Genomic DNA, 21,566 nt, shown 5'->3' with positions numbered 1-21,566 from the left:
TCGCCACTGCTAAGTCGAAAAATTATCAAAATGACTCAAATTTTCCTATTAGTCTATTACACATCTATCGACCGATAAATCATAAATACACTTTTGCGAAGTTGCCTCAAAATTGGTTCATATTTAAATGTTTCCCCTATTTATACCCTAAACCACATAGTGGTCAGGGTATAATAAGTTTGATCGGCCAAAAAATGTGCCTACCAGAAATATTGATTTTAGACCCCATAAAATATATACCGATCGACTCAGAATCACCTCCTTAGTCGATCTAGCGCTTGGTGTCCGTCCGTCTGTCCATGTATTTGTTGTTCACAGGATTTCGGTCGCAATTATTAACCGATTTTGATGAAATTTGGTACAGGGAGTTTTTTGGGCACAAAGACTAGCGTTCGTCCGAATTTGGAAGAAATCGGATCAAATTTAGATATAGCTCCCATATATATGTATCGCCCGATTTCGACAAATTTGGCAAAAGGTAATCTTTTCCATCGCCCTTCAAGTCTGCAAAATTTCATCCAAATCGTTTCAGATTTAGATATAGCTCTCATATATATGTATCGCCCGATTTTCCCAAATTTGGCCACAAAACCTTTATTTATCAACCGATCTTACTCAAAGTTGGCTAAATATAATCTTCTATAGCACTAACTATATGTGCAAAAAATCATCAAAATCGGTTCAGATTTAGATATAGCTCCCATATATATGTGTATAGCCCGATTTTCCCAAATTTGACCATAGAACCCTTATTTATTAACCGATCTTACTAAAAATTGGCTGTAGATATAGCTCCCATATATGTATCACCCGATTTTGAAAAATTCGCCCCTAATAACCTTATGTTTGACCGTACAGGCTTCATTTCTTAACTGATCTTACTCAAATCTTGCACAAGGTAACCTTTTGTGGTATTAATCAAACCCGCAAAATATTATGCAAATTGGTTCAGATTTAGATATAGCTTCCATATATATGCATCGCTCGATTTTCCCAAATTTGGTCATAGTACTCTTATTTATTAACCAATGTTACTCAAATTTCAAATTTTGATGTACTAGTCGATCGTACTTATACGTACTTATACGTACTCTTACATAAGAATATTACTCGATTTTTACAACTTTGTATTTATTACCCACACTAATTTAACGATTTTCTCTTTTTTAATAATGGGCTCAATATTAGTGGCATACTAACTCCGTAGGCGCAATATCAACACAGCCAGTGTTGCTAGAAGTAGGGGAAATTCCCTATATGTATGGTTTTTCTAATATTTAGCGTCTTGTAGGAACGTAGGGCCACAATGTAGGACATTTTCACTCAACACAATTTGTAATAATTTTTACATTTTGGTGGCTCTAGAGGAGGAAATTAGAAGCCGGCAAGGCTTGATCTTTAACAATGTGTGGTAAACTTTATTCCTGTAGAAAATTTTGTCAACATTTTATTTCTATAGAACATTTTGTCAAAAGTGTATTTCTATAGAAATTTTTTTTAAAATATTATTTCTATAAAAAATTTTCTCAAAATTTTATTTCTATAGAACTTATTGTCAAAATTTTATTTCTATAGAAAAATTTCTCACAAAAATTTGTTTATAGAAACTTTTTCCAAAATTTTATTTTTATAGAGATTTAACAAAAAAGATTACTAATTTGGGTAGAATTCTACCAACTGTGTCAACCGTGGTGGTAATACAAATTTATATTCTAAGTTATATACGTTGCATATTCATGTTTTAAGATACTAACATTGTGTTCCACCTCAGCGCATTAGCCGACTTAAATGTAAAATCTATAAGTATTGCAGAACTCTGTACAGATCTGCTCAGATATACAGAATATATGTGTATGGATTCATACCCAGCAAAAAAATTTGGAAGTTCTTCCAAAGGCACAACTTAAAAAGCACTTCCAGAGATGCACTCCCAGTGATGTTCTTTATTTTAACTACCAAGGAAGTTCTTTTTAATTAGATTTTTATAACTTGGGTTTTTCATACTTTTAATGGGTAGGTTTAACTTTTTTGTTTCAAATAGGTTAAAGACAGAATAAGAATTCATAAAATGGTACAAATCATTTAAATTTTATCAAAAAAAAATGCTTAATCCAATCTGAAAAAATTGTGAATTATTGAAAATATTTGAGGTCAAACGTTTCCGAGAAGCGTTAGAATCCACTAAAAATTATAAAAAATTATAAAAATTATTTATTTGACAAAATATCACAGAATTTTTTAATTTACATCCAAAACATTGAATTCGGATCACATCTAGAGAATTGATGGAAATTCAGTGCAACGGCTGTTGATATGGAGGACTTCCGTCCTATGACAAGCCCATGTTAAATTCATCGCTTCTGCGTCAATTTTTCACCACTTCCGGATCCAAAAAGAACATTTTCATTACTTTTTTGGCGACGCTTTTTTTGCTGGGTATAGCATCCAACACATTGGACGGATTTGATATGGTATCGAAAATGTGGACTTACAAAGTGGTGAAGGGTATAATATAGTCGGCCCCGCCCGACTTTAGACTTTTCTTACTTGTTTTTTTTTTGAGTTTGTCTTTATGGAATTGTTTTTACATCCTGGAAAAGAATAAACGTTTATCACAAAAAGTATATACTTTTCTTCCAAATACACTTCCTTACAGCGAAAAGCAAATGAGAAACGAACTTTGTTTGTCTAAAATTTCGTTTGGGAGGAAAGAATTATTTTTTTGCGTGTAGTTGTTGATAAGTATAAGAGCTAAGTGGCCCAGTGGATAGTGTGTTTGGTTAGAAAACTGATGGTACGCGGTTCGATTCTCCGTCCGGACAAAGGTAAAATTTTATAAAATGATAAAAATCTAATATATGATTCTAAATAATTTGTATTACAGAAGAGTAAGTGGTTTGTACTAATTATAATATGACATGTAGAAATGGGGGATGTAATAATTCAAATTCTCCCCCTGGAGGTCTCCTTGCTTCAAGTCACCTGGTGGTACAGGAAATCCAGAACGTTAATTCCTTTCGTTTTTAAAAAATGTAGTATTTAGTTAATTTTTTACTTCTGAATAGTTAAATTTGAACTTGACAAAAGTTAAAACAAATTACTAACCCATAGGAAAATGTGGAACTTACTATAGGTAAATGCTTCTTTAGCGACATACGAAGTTCAACATTAACACTGGTTAGTTAAAACTAACTCGCTCATGGGTTCACTCTTCTCTGAGTGTAAAATCTCTCATTACCAAATATGTCTTGGAGGTAATTTAGTCAAATTTTGGTAAGCATCTGCACGCAAAAAATACTTCTTTCCTCCCAAACGAAATTTTAGACAAACAAATATCGAAATTTTAGATAAACAAAAAATTCTGTCTGGCTAATTGCATTTTCCCTCACATCATTCTCACTTCCATGAGTTTTTTTATACCCTTCACCACTACTGTGGTACAGGGTATAATAAGTTTGTGCATTTGTATGTAACGCCTAGAAGGAGTAATCATAGATCAACCTTTTAGTATACGGATCGGCTTAGAATTAAATTCTGAGTCGATTTAGCGATGTCCGTCTGTCTGTCTGTTGGTGTATTTTTGTGTGCAAAGTACAGCTCGCAGTTTTAGTCCGATTGTCCTAAAAATTGGTATAGGGTCCTGTTTCGGCTCAAAGACGATCCCTATTGATTTTGTAAAAAATCGTTTCAAATTTAGATATAGCTGCCATAGATATATTTTTCATCGATCTGGTCATAATTGGCGTGTATATAAACCGATCTTCCTCAAATTCCGTACATCCGAATATTTTATGAGTCTCGAAAAACTTGCCAAATATCAGCCAAATCGGTTCAGATTTAGATATAGCTCCCATACATATATATTTCGTCCGATTTAGACTTATATGACCGCAGAGGCCAAAGTTTACTACCGATTTTCGTAAAATTTTGCATAAAGAGTAGAATTCATATTCTATCAATGTTAGGTAAATTTGATTGAAATCGGTTCAGATTTAGATATAGCTCCCATATATAGCTTTCGCCCGATTTACACTCATTTGCCCACAGAGGCCAATTTTTTGTCCGATTTAGTTGAAATTTTGCACAGGGAGTAGAATTAGCATTGTAGCTATGCGTGCCAAATTTGGTTGACATCGGTTCAGATTTGGATATATCTCCCATATATAGCTTTCGGCCGATTTACACTCATATGACCACAGAGGCCAATTTTTAACTCCGATTTAGTTGAAATTTTGCACAGGGAGTAGAATTAGCATTATAGCTATGCGTGCCAAATTTGGTTGACATCGGTTCAGATTTAGATATAGCTCCTATATATATATATGTTTTTTCTGATTTCGACAAAAATGGTCAAAATACCAACATTTTCCTTGTTAAATCGCCACTGCTTAGTCGAAAAGTTGTAAAAATTACTCTAATTTTCCTAAACTTCTAATACATATATATCGAGCGATAAATCATAAATAAACTTTTGCGAAGTTTCCTTAAAATTGCTTCAGATTTAAATGTTTCCCATATTTTTTTTACTAAAATTGTGTTTCACCCTAGTGCATTAGCCAACTTAAATTTTGAGTCTATAAATTTTGTAAAAGTCTATCAAATTCTGTCCAAATGGAGTGATATTTAAATGTATGTATTTGGGACATACCTTTGTATATAGCACCCAACACATTTGACGGATGTGAAATGGTATCGAAAATTAGATCTACAAAGTAGTGCAGGGTATAATATAGTCGGCCCCGTCCGACTTTAGACTTTCCTTACTTGTTTAGTTCTTACAACCTTTTTCTGTAATACAAACAAAGTAGAAGAAATTATTCGAGATTATATTTTCTTTTTATACCCTCCACCATGGGATGGGGTGTATATTAACTTTGCCATTCTGTTTGTAACGCATATATATATATATATATATATATATATATATATATATATATATATATATATATATATATATATATATATATATATATATATATATATATATATATATATATATATATATATATATATATATATATATATATATATATATATATATATATATATATATATATATATATATATATATATATATAAATATCCGATTCGGCTGAAATTGGGTACATGGTGTTAGTATATGGTCTCTAACAACAATTCAAAAATTGGTCCATATCGGTCCATAATTAAATATAGCCCCCATATAAACCGATCCCCAGATTTGGCTTGCGGAGCCACTAAGAGAAGCTAATTTCATCCGATCCGGCTGAAATTTGGTACATGGTGTTAGTATATGGTCTCTAACAACCATGAAAAAATTGGTCCATATCGGTTCATAATTATATATAGCCCCCATATAAACCGATCCCCAGATTTGACTTCCGGAGCCTCTTGGAAGACCAAAATTCATTTGATTCAGTTGAAATTTGGTACGTGGTGTTAATATATGGCCTCAAACACCCATGCAAAAATTTGTCGAAATCGGTCTGTCTAATGTAATGACGTTACAGCCTTGAAAAATGAAGCTATCAAACCGAAATTTCGCGGAGATTCGTTTCTTTTTCGCAAGCAGGTCAAATTCGAAAATGGGCCACATATGCGATGGTTACCTTTTATATTTCGGGATTGGGCAATCCTAGTGGTTCAATGTGCCGACTGACAGGTTTTTCGTAAAGTTTGACATCTTTGAGGTTATACATACTCCAAACGTTTGACATACGTGCGTTGTTTGTGTTGTTTTCAGCAACTTGAAAGTTTCGTCTCGCCCAAAATAGTGGAATTAGATGGTAAACATTTACGTGCGACTATTTTTTACAACCTTCGACGTGGATTAACTCAACCACAGTGCGTCGATGAACTTAATTCAATTTTTGGCGATTAAGCTCCCTCGAGGACCAGTGTTTATTGATGGTATAATTAATCCAAAACGAATTTTGTGAAGGTCGTCCAAAACCATTAATGCTGTATGGCAATTAATATTCCAAGATCGTCGTGACATATTGTGAGATTGAAGCAATCTTAGGCATTAGTGGGACCAGCATATGTAAACACTTGACCGTAACAAAAATTCGCGTTGGATGCCACACAATTTGTCATTGGCTCAAAAAAGGATCGTGTGTATCGGTTGAAATAAAGCTTCAAAAATACGATCGCGCTACTTCGAAACACGTTTACGATATCGTGGATTTACGCGTATTAACCGAAAGTAAGTACCAGAGAACAGTCAATTCTGAGTGGTACACCACCATTTATTTGCCATTTTTCTTCCATGAAATCAGGAAAACTAAATGTCGAAGACGGATCACTCTATAGTCAATGAAACATTCTCATATTGGAGATAATAATTTCTATGAACTAAAATAGAGTTACATTGGCTTAGTGTCCCTGAGTGTTCACATTTTTTGAAGTTAATGAAATTTAACAAGTATATCGGGCCGTAAGTTCGGCCAGGCCGAACCTTATGTACCCTCCACCATGGATTGCGTAGAAACTTATACTAAAGACGGTCATACACAATTGAATTATTTGAGTAAGTCCATGCGGGATATATATTAGGCAAAACGAAGGCCGAATAAATACGTATATATACAGTTCTTGATCGGTACATATAGGGAAGAAATTATTACGAACCGATATGAACACTTGGCGGTAATTATAAAGCCAGAAATGAAATATGGGGGTCGCTTTATATGGAGGCTATATACAATTATGAACACGATAATACCAAAAATGATTTTTTACTGATTGGTAGAATTTTTGATGTTTTGGACGATTTTGCAAAATATTCCTCTCTAACTAAACTTCCTAACACCGTAATATATAGCACCCCAGCAAAAAAAGTGTCGCCAAAAAAGTAATGAAAATGTTCTTTTTGGATCCGGAAGTGGTGCAAAATTAGCGCAGAAGCGATGAATGTAACATGGGCTTGTCATAGGACGGAAGTCCTCCATTTCTACAGCCGTTGCACTGAATTTGCATCACTTCCGAATGTGATCCGAATTCAATGTTTTGGATGTAAACTAGAAAATTCTTTGATATTTTGTCAAATAAATAATTTTCATTGTTTTTTATTCTTTTTAGTGGATTCTAACGCTTGTCGCAAACGTCTGACCTCAAATATTTTCAAAAATTCACAATTTTTTCAGATTGGATTTATCATGTTTTTCGACAAAATTTTAATGATTTGTACCATTTTATGAATTCTTACTCTATTTTTAACCTATTTGGAACAAAAAGGTTAAAATTACCCATTAAAAGTATGAAAAAACCAAGTTATAAAAATCAAATCAAAAGAACTTCCTGGGTAGTTAAAATAAAGAACATCATTGGGAGTGCATCTTCTGGAAGTGCTTTTAAAGTTGTGCCCGTGGAAGAACTTCCAAATTTTGTTGCTGGGACATAGTCCATACGTGGTATATATTAAACTAAACAAGTATACATGGCCGTAAGTTCGGCCAGGCCGAAGCTTATGTACCCTCCATCATGGATTGCGTAGAAACTTCTTCTAAACACCATGCGTAGAAACTTCTTCTAATGCCATCCACAATCGAATTACTTAAGTTGCGGTAACGCTTGCCGATGGCAAGGTATCTTAAAACCTCCTAACACCATCTTCTAAATTGTATGTAAGTCCATACGTGGTATATATTAAATCAAACAAGTACATACGGCCGCAAGTTCGGCCAGGCCGAATCTTATGTACCCACCACCATGGATTGCGTAGAAACTTCTACGAAAGACTGTGATTTAGTCCATACATGGTAGATATTAGACAAAAAAGTTATGTATAGTTATGTCTACAAATAATTACGAAGCGATATGGACTTTTTGTACGTAGAGAGCCAGAATTGAAATATGGGGGTCGCTTATATGGGGGCTATATACAATTATGAACTTGATGTGGACCAATCTTTGTGTGATTGGGGATCGATTTATCTGAGGGCCATATATAACTATAGACCGATATGGACCTAGTTAGGCATGGTTGTTAACGACCATATACTAGCACAATGTACCAAATTTCAACTCACTCGGATGAAATTTGCTCCTCCAAGAGGTTCCAAAACCAAATCTCGGGATCGGTTTATATGGGGCTATGTACGAGATATTATACAGAGAGCCCTCCGGATGACTGAGAAATGGGCGAAAGATAATGGTCTTGGGGTAAATCCTGCAAAGACAGAAATAGTCATGTACTGCAAAGATCGCAAAACTCCCACGGTTAGGCCCATTTCCTTAGGGGGTATTGAAATTCCCTTTAGGGAGTGTGCAAAATACCTTGGCGTTATTTTGGACAGGAAGCTGAACTTTAAGCTTAATATTGAAGAAAGGGCGAGGAAAGCAACGGTAGCTTTATACTCGTGCAAAAAGGCAATGGGGAAAAAGTGGGGACTAAAGCCAAAAATTGTACATTGGCTATACACGGCAGTGGTTAGACCTATAATGCTATATGGTGTTGTAGTCTGGTGGCCGGCACTTCACCAGCCGACAAGTTTAGACAAAGTTCAGCGTATGGCGTGCTTGTGTATCTCAGGTGCATTCAGCAAGACAGGAACAAACTCCCTTAATGTCATACTGCATCTATTGCCTTTAGACATTTTGGCCAAACAGTCAGCTGCAACAACGGCTGTGCGGTTGCGCGAGCTATCGCTGTGGTCGGAAAAAAGTTACGGTCACAGTTCGGTCCTCAAAATAATGCCAGATGTGCCTAACGTAGTGGATTACACTTTGGCGAGTCCACTTTTCGACAAAAAGTTTGAGACTCTAATCCCCAACAGTGAGGCGTGGTGTACACGGACCCCGGGGAATAAAAGATATATAGATTTCTACACTGATGGCTCCAAATTGGATGGCCAAGTGGGTTTCGGAGTATATTCTAAAGATCTGGAACTTCGAATAGCGAAAAGATTACCTGATCACTGTAGTGTTTTTCAGGCTGAAATATTAGCAATAAGAGAGGTGGCGAATTGGCTGAGAAGTAATGTTCCAAAAAATGTGGGCATTAATATATACTCAGACAGTCAACCTGCAATAAAATCCTTGGACTCTGTGTTCCTCAACTCGAAAACGGCCATCGATTGCCGCAAATCTCTCAATGAGATGGCTGAGCAGTACAATATTCACCTAATATGGGTGCCTGGCCATAGGAACATACCGGGGAACTGCGAAGCGGATGAGTTGGCAAGGCTAGGGACTACCTTACATATTCCAGGGGAACTAGAATTTGTTGGTATGCCCCTAGCTACCTGCAAGCTCATGCTGCGTGAGAAGGCTGTTATGATGGCAAATGTTCGATGGGAGAATTGCAAGGGTTGTAACGACACCAAGCAAATATGGCCCCATTTCAACTTAAACCGCACACTAGATATGCTAATGTTCTCGAGACGTCAGATATCACTCCTGATATCTGCTATAACGGGTCGCTGCCTGATAGGAGATTTTGCAAAAACTATTGGCGCGAAGTATAATGACTATTGTATGAGCTGTCATGATGCGGAGGAAAAAGAATCAATTAAACACCTCTTGTGTGAGTGTCCTGCATTTTGTGTAAAGCGCAAGCAACTTTTAGGAGCATATAGCTTCAGATTACTGGCGGATCTGGAAAACGTTAACTTAAGCAGTCTGCTAATATTTTTGGAACAATCTGGTTGGTTCAACAAAGAAAAATAATCAAGAAGGTTCAGCGGTTAAAACTAGAAGTGCCCATATGTAATAGGTACTTTTAGTTAATGTGGTATCACAATGGACTGAATAGTCTAAGTGAGCCTGAATCTTAATCGGGCTGCCACTTTAACCTAACCTAACCTATGTACGATTATGGACTGATATGGACCACTTTTGGCATGGTTGTTAAATATCATATACTACCACCACGTACCAAATTTCAAGCAGATCGGATGAATTTTGCTTCTCCAAAAGGCACCGGAGGTCAAATCTGGGGATCGGTTTATATGGGAGCTATATATAATTATTCACTGATAGGAACCAATTCCTGCATGGTTGTTGGATACCATATACTAACATCACGTACCAAATTTCAACCGAATGGCAAGAATTTTGCTCTTCCAAGGGGCTCTGGAGGTCAAATCTGGGGATCGGTTTATATGGGGCCTATATATAATTATGGACCGATATCGACCAATTTTTGCATGGAAGTTTGAGGCCATATATTAACACCACGTACCAAATTTCAACTGAATCAGATGAATTTTTGTCTTCCAAGAGGTTCCGGAGGTCAAATCTGGTGATCGGTTTATATGGGGGCTATATATAATTATAAACCGATGTGGACCAATTTTTGCATGGTTGTTATAGACCATATACTAACATCACGTACAAAATTTCAGCCGGATCGGATGAAATTTGCTTCTCTTAGCGGCCTCGGAAGCCAAATCGGGGGATCGGTTTATATGGGGGCTATATATAATTATGGACCGATGTGGACCAATTTTTGCATGGTTGTTAGAGACCATATACTGACACCATGTACCAAATTTCAGCCGGATCGGATGAAATTTGCTTCTCTTAGGGGCCTCGCAAGCCAAATCGGGGGATCGTTTTATATGGGGGCTATATATAATTATAGACCAATATCGACCAATTTTTGCATGGAAGTTTGAGGCCATATATTAACACCACGTACCAAATTTCAACTGAATCAGATGAATTTTTGTCTTCCAAGAGGTTCCGGAGGTCAAATCTGGTGATCGGTTTATATGGGGGCTATATATAATTATGCACCGATGTGGACCAATTTTTGCATGGTTGTTAGAGACCATATACTAACACCATGTACCAAATTTCAACCGGATCGGAGGGAATTTGCTTCTCTTAGAGGCCTCGCAAGCCAAATTTTGGGGTCCGTTTATATGGGGGCTATACGTAAAAGTGGACCGATATGGCCCATTTGCAATACCATCCGACCTACATCAATAACAACTACTTGTGCCAAGTTTCAAGTCGATAGCTTGTTTCGTTCGGAAGTTAGCGTGATTTCAACAGACGGACGGACGGACGGACGGACGGACATGCTCAGATCGACTCAGAATTTCACCACGACCCAGAATATATATACTTTATGGGGTCTTAGAGCAATATTTCGATGTGTTACAAACGGAATGACAAAGTTAATATACCCCCCATCCTATGGTGGTGGGTATAAAAAGATCGATCCAATACGTATATAATTCAGTTTGACAAAGTAGACATAAAATTTTGACAAAATTTTCTACAGAAATAAAATTTTAACAAAATTTTCTATAGAAATAAAATTTCCACAAAATTTTCTATAGAAATAAACTTTTGACAAAATTTTCTATAGAAATAAAATCTTGGTAGATTATTTTTGGCTCGATTATGAACCGAATAAAATGTGAACAAAATTTTCTATAGAAATAAAATTTTGACAATGATGAAAATTTTATTATGAACCGAATAAAATTTTAACAAAATTTTCTCTAGAAATAAAATCTTGACAGAATTTTCTATAGAAATAAAATTTTGACAAAATTTTCTATAGAAATAAAATTATGGTAGATTATTTTTGGCTCTAGTGGCATGAACCGATATGGACCAATTTTTGTGTGATGGGACCAATTTTGGTATGGTTGTTAGCGACCATATACTAACACCACGTTCCTAATTTGAACCGGATCGGATGAATTTTGCTCCTCCAAGAGGCTCCGGAGGTCAAATCTGGAGAACGTTTTCTATGTGGGCTATATATAATTACGGACCGATATGGACCAATTCTGGCACGCTTGTTAAAGATCATATACTAACACCATGTTCCAAATTACAACCGGCTTGGATGAAATTTGCTTCTCTTGGAGACTTCGCAAGCCAAACCTGGAGATCGGTTTATATGGGGTCCACATATAATTATGGACCGATGTGGACCAATTTTTGCATGGTTGTTAGAGACCATATACCAACATCATGTACCGAATTTCAGCCGGATCGGATGAAATTTGCTTCTCTTTGAGGCTCCGGAACCCAAATCTGGGGATCGGTTTATATAGGCGCTATATATAATTATGGACCGATGTGGACCAATTTTTGCACGGTTGTTAGAGACCATATACCAACACCATGTACCACATTTCAGCCGGATCGGATGCAATTTGCTTCTCTTTGAGACTTCGCAAGCCGAATCTGGAGATCGGTTTATATGGGGTCCATATATAATTATGGACCGATGTGGACCAATTTTTGCATGGTTGTTAGAGACCATATACCAACATCATGTACCGAATTTCAGTCGGATCGGATGAAATTTGCTTCTCTTTGAGGCTCAGCAAGCCAAATCTGGAGATCGGTTTATATGGGGGCTATATATAATTAAGGACCGATATGGACCAATATTTGCATGGTTGTTAGAGACCATATACCAACACCATGTACCAAATTTCAGCCGGATCGGATGAAATTTTCTTCTCTTTGAGGCTCGGCAAGCCAAATCTGGGGATCGGTTTATATGGGGGCTATATATAATTATAGACCGATGTGGACCAATTTCTGCATGGTTGTTAGAGACCATATACTAACACCATATACCAAATTTCAGCCGGATCGGATGAAATTTGCTTCTTTTTTAGGCTCCACAAGCCAAATCTGGGGATCGGTTTATATGGGGGCTATATATAATTATGGACCGATGTGGACCAATTTTTGCATGGTAGTTAGAGACCATATACTAACACCACGTACAAAATTTCAGCCCGACCGGATGAAATTTGCTTCTCTTAGTTTATCCTCAAACCAAATTTGTGGGTCCGTTTATATGGGAGCTATACGGAAAAGTGGTCCGATATGGCCCATTTGCAATACCATCCAACCTACATCAATAACAACTACTTGTGCCAAGTTTCAAGTCGATAGCTTGTTTCGTTCGGAAGTTAACGTGATTTCAACAGACGGACGGACGGACGGACATGCTTAGATCGACTCAGAAATAAAATTTGGAAAAAATTTTCTATAGAAATAAAATTTTGACAAAATTTTCTATAGAAATAAAATGTTGACAAAATTTTCTATAGAAATAAAATTTTGACAAAATTTTCTATAGAAATAAAATTATGACAAAATTTTTTATAGAAATAAAAAATGACAATTTGAGCAATTCTTGCGTGTTTGTTAGAGACCACATTCTAACACCATATTCAAAATTTCAACCGGATCGGATGACTTTTGCTCCTCTAAGAGGCTCCGGTGGTCAAATCTGGGGATCGGTTTATATATAATTATGGGCCGATGTGGACCAATTTTTGCATGGTCATTAGAGAACATATACCAACACCTTGTACCAATTTTCAGCCGGATCGGATGAAATTTGCTTCTCTTAGAGCAATCGCAAGCCAAATTTGGCGGTCCGTTTATATGGGGGCTATACGTAAAAGTGGACCGATGTAGACCAATTTTTGCATGGTTGTTAGGGACAATATACTAACACCACATACCAAATTTCAGCCGGATCGGATGAAAATTGGATCTCTTAGAGACTCCACAAGCCAAATCGGGGGATCGGTTTATATGGGGGCTATATGTAATTATGGACCGATATGGACCAATTTCTGCATCGTTGTTAGATAACATATACCAACACCATGTACCAAATTTCAGCTGGATCGGATGAAATTTGCTTCTCTTAGAGGCTCCGCAAGCCAAATCGGGGGATCGGTTTATATGGGGGCTATATATAATTATGGACCGATGTGGACCAATTTTTGTATGGTTGTTAAAGACCATATACTAACACCATGTACCAAATTTCAGCTGGATCGGATGAAATTTGCTTCTCTTAGAGCAATCGCAAGCCAAATTTGGGGGTCTGTTTATATGGGGGCTATACGTACATACAATTATAAACCGATCTGTGCCAATTTTTGCATGGTTGTTAGAGACCATATACTAACACCATTTACCAAATTTCAGCCGGATCGGATTAAATTTGCTCCTCTTAGAGGCTCCGCAAGCCAAATCGGGGGATCGGTTTATATAGGGGCTATACGTAAAAGTGGACCACTATGGCCCATTTGCAATCCCATCCGACCTACATTAATAACAACTACTTGTGCCAAGTTTCAAGTCGATAGCTTGTTTCGTTCGGAAGTTAGCGTGATTTCAACAGACGGACGAACGGACATGCTCAGATCGACTCAGAATTTCACCACGACCCAGAATATATATACTTTATGGGGTCTTAGAGCAATATTTCGATGTGTTACAAACGGAATGACAAAGTTAATATACCCTCCATCCTATGGTGGAGGGTATAAAAATGCAACATGACGTTTGGGTGTGATTCACATTGACCATAGGACCTTTGTTCCAATATCCGCCAAATTCCTGAGTATTTCAAAATTGTCCTCCGGCAGATCCTCTTGGCTCATTTTGATGGAAGGTTAATCCCAATTTAGCATCCTATTTATTTAGTGGCATTACGCTTACCAAATCCAACTAAATCTTCTGTACCACCATTGAATTGAAAACGAACATAAATATATTATCCACTTCGCTTTCCGTGTTCTGGTATATAAATAAATATAAATTTTATTCCAAGTATACAACTGATTTGTTTTTTTTTTCTCCTTTTCTTTAGAAAACCGTGCTGGTCCCTCAAATCTTGGCAATGTCATCAGCCAAATACTGTTGTGCAAACAAATAACACCGGACTTCAATCAAGAAGAATTATGCAGCATTACTAAGGATTCACAGGATATTGCATTGTTGCTGTCTGAAATGCAGGAATTCATGCCACAGCATGAAACCTATCTCGGTAGGTATACAATTCTATGTAAGAATTCTTTGTTTGTCAAGCAATTGGATTTTTATTGTAAAACAATGCTTTAGGGCTTAACATTGAAATGTGGTTTGACGTCATTTTAATTTTGAAAATCATTGCACACGACCAGACAAAGAAGAAAATCAGTGAAAAGATACTGAAATTGTATGCATTTAATTTTCTGACTCAGAATTTCACCACGGCCCAGAATACACATAATTTGTGGGGTCTGAGATAATATTTTGATGTGGTGGAGGGTATAATAAAACTATAAGATCTGATAACACTCAAAAGGATATGGTGCAGTATCATAAAATCCATTTTGAGGATTTTGTAGATAGAAAGACATTATCAAACACTTAGGTATTATTACGCAGCAAAAAAGCGTTGTCGAAAAAGAAGTGAAAATGTTCTATAACTTTTGTCTGAAACGTTTGACTTTTCAAAAAATCGCAATTTCTATTCCCACCAACATGGGTATAATAAGTTTGTCATTCCGTTTGTAACACATCGAAATATCGATTTCCGACTATATAAAGTATATATATTCTTGATCAGGGAGAAATTCTAAGACGATATAAACATGTCCGTCTGTCTGTCTGGCTGGCTGTCTGTCTGTCTGTTGTAATCACGCTACAGTCTTCAATAATAAAGCAATCGTGCTGAAATTTTGAACAAACTCGTCTTTTGTCTGCAGGCAGGTCAAGTTCGAAGATGGGCTATATCGGTCCAGGTTTTGATATAGTCCCCATATAAACCAACTTCTGGATTTGGGATATTGGGTTTATAGAAACCGTAGTTTTTATCCAATTTGCCTGAAATTTGAAATCTAGAGGTATTTTATGACCATAAGGTTAGGTTAGGTTAGGTGGCAGCCCGATGTATCAGGCTCACTTAGACTATTCAGTCCATTGTGATACCACATTGGTGAACTTCTCTCTTTTCACTGAGTGCTGCCCGATTCTATGTTATGCTCAATGACAAGGGACCTCCTTTTTATAGCCGAGTCCGAACGGCGTTCCACATTGCAGTGAAACCACTTAGAGAAGCTTTTTTAAAACCCTCAGAAATGTCACCAGCATAACTGAGGTGGGATAATCCACCGCTGAAAAACTTTTTGGTGTTCGGTCGAAGCAGGAATCGAACCCACGACTTTGTGTATGCAAGACGGGCATGCTAACCATTGCACCACGGTGGCTCCCTTATGACCATAAAGAGGTGTGCCAAAAACGGTGAGTATTGGTCCATGTTTTGATACAGCCCCCATATAGACCGATCTCTCGATTTTACTTCTTGGGCTTTTAGAATCCACAGTTTTTATTCAATTTACCAGAAATTGGAAATCTGGACGTATTTTAGAACCGTAAAAATGGTGAGCATCGGTCCATGTTTTGGTATGGTCCCCATATAAACCAACCTCCCGATTTGGGGTCTTCGGCTTATAGAAACCGTAGTTTTTATCCAATTTGTCTGAAATTGGAAATCTAGAAGTATGTTAGGACCGTAATTTCTTCTACATTGTTTGTGTTACAGAAAAAGGTGCTAAGAACTAAAAAACTTCGTGGAAGTGAGAAAGAAGTGAGGGAAAATGCAATTATCCAGAATTTTGTTTTTTTTTTGACTTAGTCTTAATTGAAATTGTTTTTACATCCTAGAAAAGAATAAACGTTTATCACAAAAAGTATATACTTTTCTTCCAAATACACTTTCTTTCAACGAAAAGCAAATGAGAAACGAACTTTGTTTGTCTAAAATTTCGTTTGGGAGGAAAGAATTATTTTTTGCGTGTATATTTTGTAGACGTCCCAGAAAATCTCAAGCAAATTATAAGCCCAATTTTTAAACAGCATGGCAAGGGGAGGTCCCTCTTCCCTTCCGGATATCACAAAATCAGATATCCATTATAAAAATATAACCTACCCCACATCCTCTGTAAATTTCAAGCAATTTGGAAAAGTTTTTACTTGAGGAGAAATTAGGTCTCCCTGTGGCCTTTTATTTTTCCCCGACCAAATATTAAAAAATCATATACCTCATATTAATTTCATAATATCCCCCAAGTTCTTCGTAAAATTTCAGTAAGTCGATAAATTTTAGTTTTTTTTTCAGTGAACTTTAAAAAAAGTTGGACAAAGGGGAGGCCCCCTCCTCGACCAAATATCGAAAAATAAAATAGCTGTTCTTTGCCTAAACGCCCCCTTCAACCTTCCTTGAAAATTTCAAGCAAATCGGATAATTTTATTCCAATTTTCAAAAAGTGGGGCAAGGAGGAGGTCAAGGGGGACCCGTCTAAATATTAAAAAATCAGGTACCCCATAATAAATTCATAAACCCACGGCGTGTTTTCTGTAAATCTCAAGTAAATCAGAGAATTTTTGTTTTTTATACCCTCCACCATAGGATGGGGGGTATATTAACTTTGTCATTCCACATCGAAATATTGCTCTAAGACCCCGTATAGTATATATATTCTGGGTCGTGGTGAAATTCTATGTGGATCTGAGCATGTCCGTCCGTCCGTATGTTGAAATCACGCCATATCGGTTAACTTTTACGTATAGCCCCCATATAAACGGACCCCCAAATTTGGCTTGCGGGTCCTCTAAGAGACGCAAATTTCATCCGATCCGGATGAAATTTGGTACATAGTGTTAGTATACGGTCTCTAACAACCATGCAAAAATTGGTCCACATCGGTCCATAATAATACATAGCCCCCATATAAACCGATCCCCCGATTTGGCTTTCGGAGCCTCTAAGAGAAGCAAATTTCATCCGATCGGGCTGAAATTTGGTACATGGTGTTAGTATATGGTCCATAATTATATATAGCCCCCATATAAACCGATCCCCCGATTTGGTTTGCGGAGCCTCTAAGACAAGCTAATTTCATCCGATCCGGCTGAAATTTGGTACATAGTGTTAGTATATGCTCTCTAATGACCATGCAAAAATTGGTCGACATATATCCATAATTATATATAGCCCCCATATAAACCAATCACCAGATTTGACCTCCGGAGCCTCTTGGAAGACCCAAATTCATATGATTCAGTTGAAATTTGGTACGTGGTGTTAGTATAGGGTATCCAACAACCATGCGGGAATTGGTTCATGTCAGTCCATAATTATATATAGCCCCCATATAAACCGATCCCCTGATTTGAGCTCCGGAGCCTCATGGGTGAGCAAAATTCATCCGATCTGGTTGAAATTTGGTACGTGGTGGTAGTATATGATATTTAACAACCATGCCAAAAGTGGTACATTTGAGTCCATAATCATATATAGCCCCCATCTAAACCGATCCCGAGATTTGGTTTTGGAGCCTTTTGGAGGAGCAAATTTCATCCTAGTCAGTTGATATTTGGTACATTGTGCTAGTATATGGCCGTTAACAACCATGCCTAACTAGGTCCATATCGGTCTATAGTTATATATAGCCCTCAGATAAATCGATCCCCAATCACACAAAAATTGGTCCATATCAAGTTCATAATTGTATATAGCCCCCATATAAGCGACCCCCATATTTCAATTCTGGCACTCTACGTATCGTGAAAAAGTCCATATCGACTCGTAATTATTTGTAGACTTACCTATACATAACCTTTTTTGTCTATTGTATACCACGTATGGACTAACTCACAATTTAGAAAACGACGTTAAGAAGTTTTAAGATGCCACAACCCAAGTAATTCGATTGTGGATGACAGTCTTTCGTAGAATTTTCTACGCAATCCATGGTGGAGGGTACATAAAATTCGGCCTGGCCGAACTTACGGCCGTATATACTTGTTTACTGTACTTTAAACAAAGATCGTATAAATCATGACCAAATATCGAAAAATAAAGTAGCGAGTCTTTATCTAGACATCACCCCTAGGCTTCCTTGGAAATTTCACCCAAATCGGATAACTTTGGCCCAATTTTGAAAAAGTCGGACAAGGGGGATGTCCCCCTCCCCCACCAGATATAGAAAAATGCGGTACCCCATTTTCACCACATGATTACCGATTCTCCGAACATTTTTCATGTGAAAAAATAAATATATTTTATAACAAAAGCAACTGCGATGAATTCAAATTATAAATTTTTGTATTGTGCGCTGTATGTAAAAAAAGATTTTCCCGCTTTTCCGTTGAAACTTTCCTTGAAATATCTTTGCTATAAACCTCACAGAGCCGGAGACCTTTCCAACGAATGCAAACACGTGGAAATCGGTTAGTGCGTTCTGGAGTTCCATCAGAGATGGCGCTGTATATAAGAAAAAGATTTTCCCGCTTTTCCGTTGAAACTTTTCTTGAATTATCTTTGCTATAAACCTCACAGAGCCTGAGACCTTTGCAACGAATGCAAAACCTTTGGAAATCGGTTCGTGCGTTCTGGAGTTAAAGCGTCAGGAAGGAACTCCGACTTATTTTTATTTCACTCATTGTAAACATTCTCAAACATCCCATATATAGTGAACTTTGAAGCATTGAAATAACAGAGACTTAAAGCCTTTCAAATTTGTCAGTTTATCCCTCCTTTGACCTTTATACTTAAAATATATTTGATTTACTGTGGAAAATTTATTTTTATTGCACTTTCCTCTCTTTACAGAGCGTCATACTGCACTGGATACCAATGGACCTTGGACAAATAAAGGACGCCACAATTATATTTGCAAAAATATGAGTTTACTTTGTTGTGTCTCGCGACCAAATTATCTTTGAAAATAATTAAGCAAGGAGCAAATAGAGAGACAGTAAAGACATCAGCCTCATCATCAGCAATTGCCATTCCCCGAAACATCCCAAAACAAAAGTTAACTACTAAGGAAATATAAGACCCCAACTATTTTCTGTTTAGTTTAGAATATTTCAAAATATTTTTAGTTTAAAAGAATTAATTGAAGTTTGTGAACCGAAAAGAGAAACAAACTTTCGAAATATTTTTTTTTAGATTAATATGAAAAAATGCACCAATTAGAAGTTTAAAAGAAGAAATTCACAGTACTAAGGAGGAAGAAGGAAAAAATGTTAACATACACATCAATTATTATAGCGATATAAGTGTAGATTTTAATAGAATATATTAACACACACACACACACGAAACACACACACTAACACAAATATTAAGATGCACTTACACATACGTTACACATCAAGGATACAACTCGCATTTGTATTGAATTACTTTACCACATAGCTGATTTAAATTAAAAGTTGATATCATTAAAAGTTTAATGGTATTTCTGAGCTATTAAATTCGACTTCATAAACTTTTCCATTGAATGAAGAAGAAAATACTCTCTATTATGGCAATCGTAATAAAATCTTTTTAATTGCAAAGAAATACTAATGAGGACTATATTTATATTAATACCAAGAACAGTGGAGATTAAATTGAAATGGGAAGCTGTCAAAGGAAGAACTCTCATGTATTTTATGGTGAATATAATGAAAAGCAAGATATAATGAATGAACATATTTTTCATTGCAACCAAAATCGACTAGTGAATTTTAATTGAGTAACATTAATATGCTTACTATGAAAATGTTGGGATCTCTTCAAAAACAAGTATATACAGTCGAAAATTCTGCTAGAGACTATCCTCCACAATGGAATTACTTGGGTTGTGGTAACAATTGACGATGGAAAAGAATCTTAACACACCTAAGCATTATCTTCTAAAGTGTAAGTTAGTTCATATGGAGACTATGATAAATAAAACAAGTATATACGGCCGTAAGTTCGACCGGGCCCAGTCTTATGTGCCCTCCACAGTCATCTACACTCGAATTACTTGGGTTGTGATAGCAATTACCGATGACGAAGTATCTTAAATCTCTTTAACATTGTCTTCTAAATTGTAATTTATTCCTCATGTAGTCGATGTCAAATCATAAGGGCAGATTAGATTCTAATATAATTCAATTCAGTTCTTGATCGGTTTATATAGAGGAATGTAAAAACAATTAAGAAGCGATATGAAGCAGTTTTCGCACAATTATGAGTATAAGGTATCCAAATTTAAAACCGATCCGATGAAATTTGCACCTTAACGATGCTCCGGAAATTAAATCTGGGGATCGGTTTATATAGAGGCTATATATAGTTATGTATGATATTTGCATCTCCAAGAGGGTCCGCAATCCAAATCTAGGGATCGGAATATACGCCCACGTTCGCTAAATTTTGTGCACCTTTTAGAGGTGTCTAGGATAGGTTAGGTTAAAGTGGCAGTCCGATTAAGATTCAGTCTCACTTAGACTATTCAGTCCATTGTGATACCACATTAACTAAAAGTACCTATTACATATGGACACTTCTAGTTTTAACCGCTGAACCTTCTTGATTATTTTTATACCCTCCATTATAGGATGGGGGTATATTAACTTTGTCATTCCGTTTGTAACACATCGAAATATTGCTCTAAGACCCCATAAAGTATATATATTCTGGGTCGTGGTGAAATTCTGAGTCGATCTAAGCATGTCCGTCCGTCCGTCCGTCCGTCCGTCTGTTGAAATCACGCTAACTTCCGAACGAAACAAGCTATCGACTTGAAACTTGGCACAAGTAGTTGTTATCGATGTAGGTCGGATGGTATTGAAAATGGGCCATATCGGTCCACTTTTACGTATAGCCCCCATATAAAGGGACCCTCAGATTTGGCTTGTGGAGCCTCTAACAGAAGCATATTTCATCCGATCGGGCTGAAATTTGGTATATGGTGTTGGTATATGGTCTCTAACAACCATGCAAAAATTGGTCCACATCGGTTCATAATTATATATAGCCCCCATATAAACCG

At 36.6% G+C, this 21,566-nt stretch overlaps 1 protein-coding gene across 1 annotated transcript in view; it reads left to right on the top strand.

Annotated features, from left to right (window-relative positions):
- dcma (decima) overlaps positions 1 to 21,249 on the top strand; it is a 482,124-nt gene extending 460,875 nt beyond the window's left edge. Inside the window, exons 4-5 of the mRNA XM_075293823.1 lie at positions 14,579 to 14,755; positions 19,367 to 21,249. Of these exons, the coding sequence (XP_075149938.1) occupies positions 14,579 to 14,755; positions 19,367 to 19,479 (290 nt within the window). The 3' untranslated portion in view covers positions 19,480 to 21,249. The remainder of the gene's footprint in view (positions 1 to 14,578; positions 14,756 to 19,366) is intronic.
- The last annotated feature ends 317 nt before the right edge of the window (positions 21,250 to 21,566 follow it).

The sequence above is a fragment of the Haematobia irritans genome, chromosome 2, assembly GCF_050003625.1.
Source record: "Haematobia irritans isolate KBUSLIRL chromosome 2, ASM5000362v1, whole genome shotgun sequence".
Taxonomy (NCBI): Eukaryota; Metazoa; Arthropoda; class Insecta; order Diptera; family Muscidae; genus Haematobia; species Haematobia irritans.
This window is presented reverse-complemented; position numbering and strand designations above follow the sequence as displayed.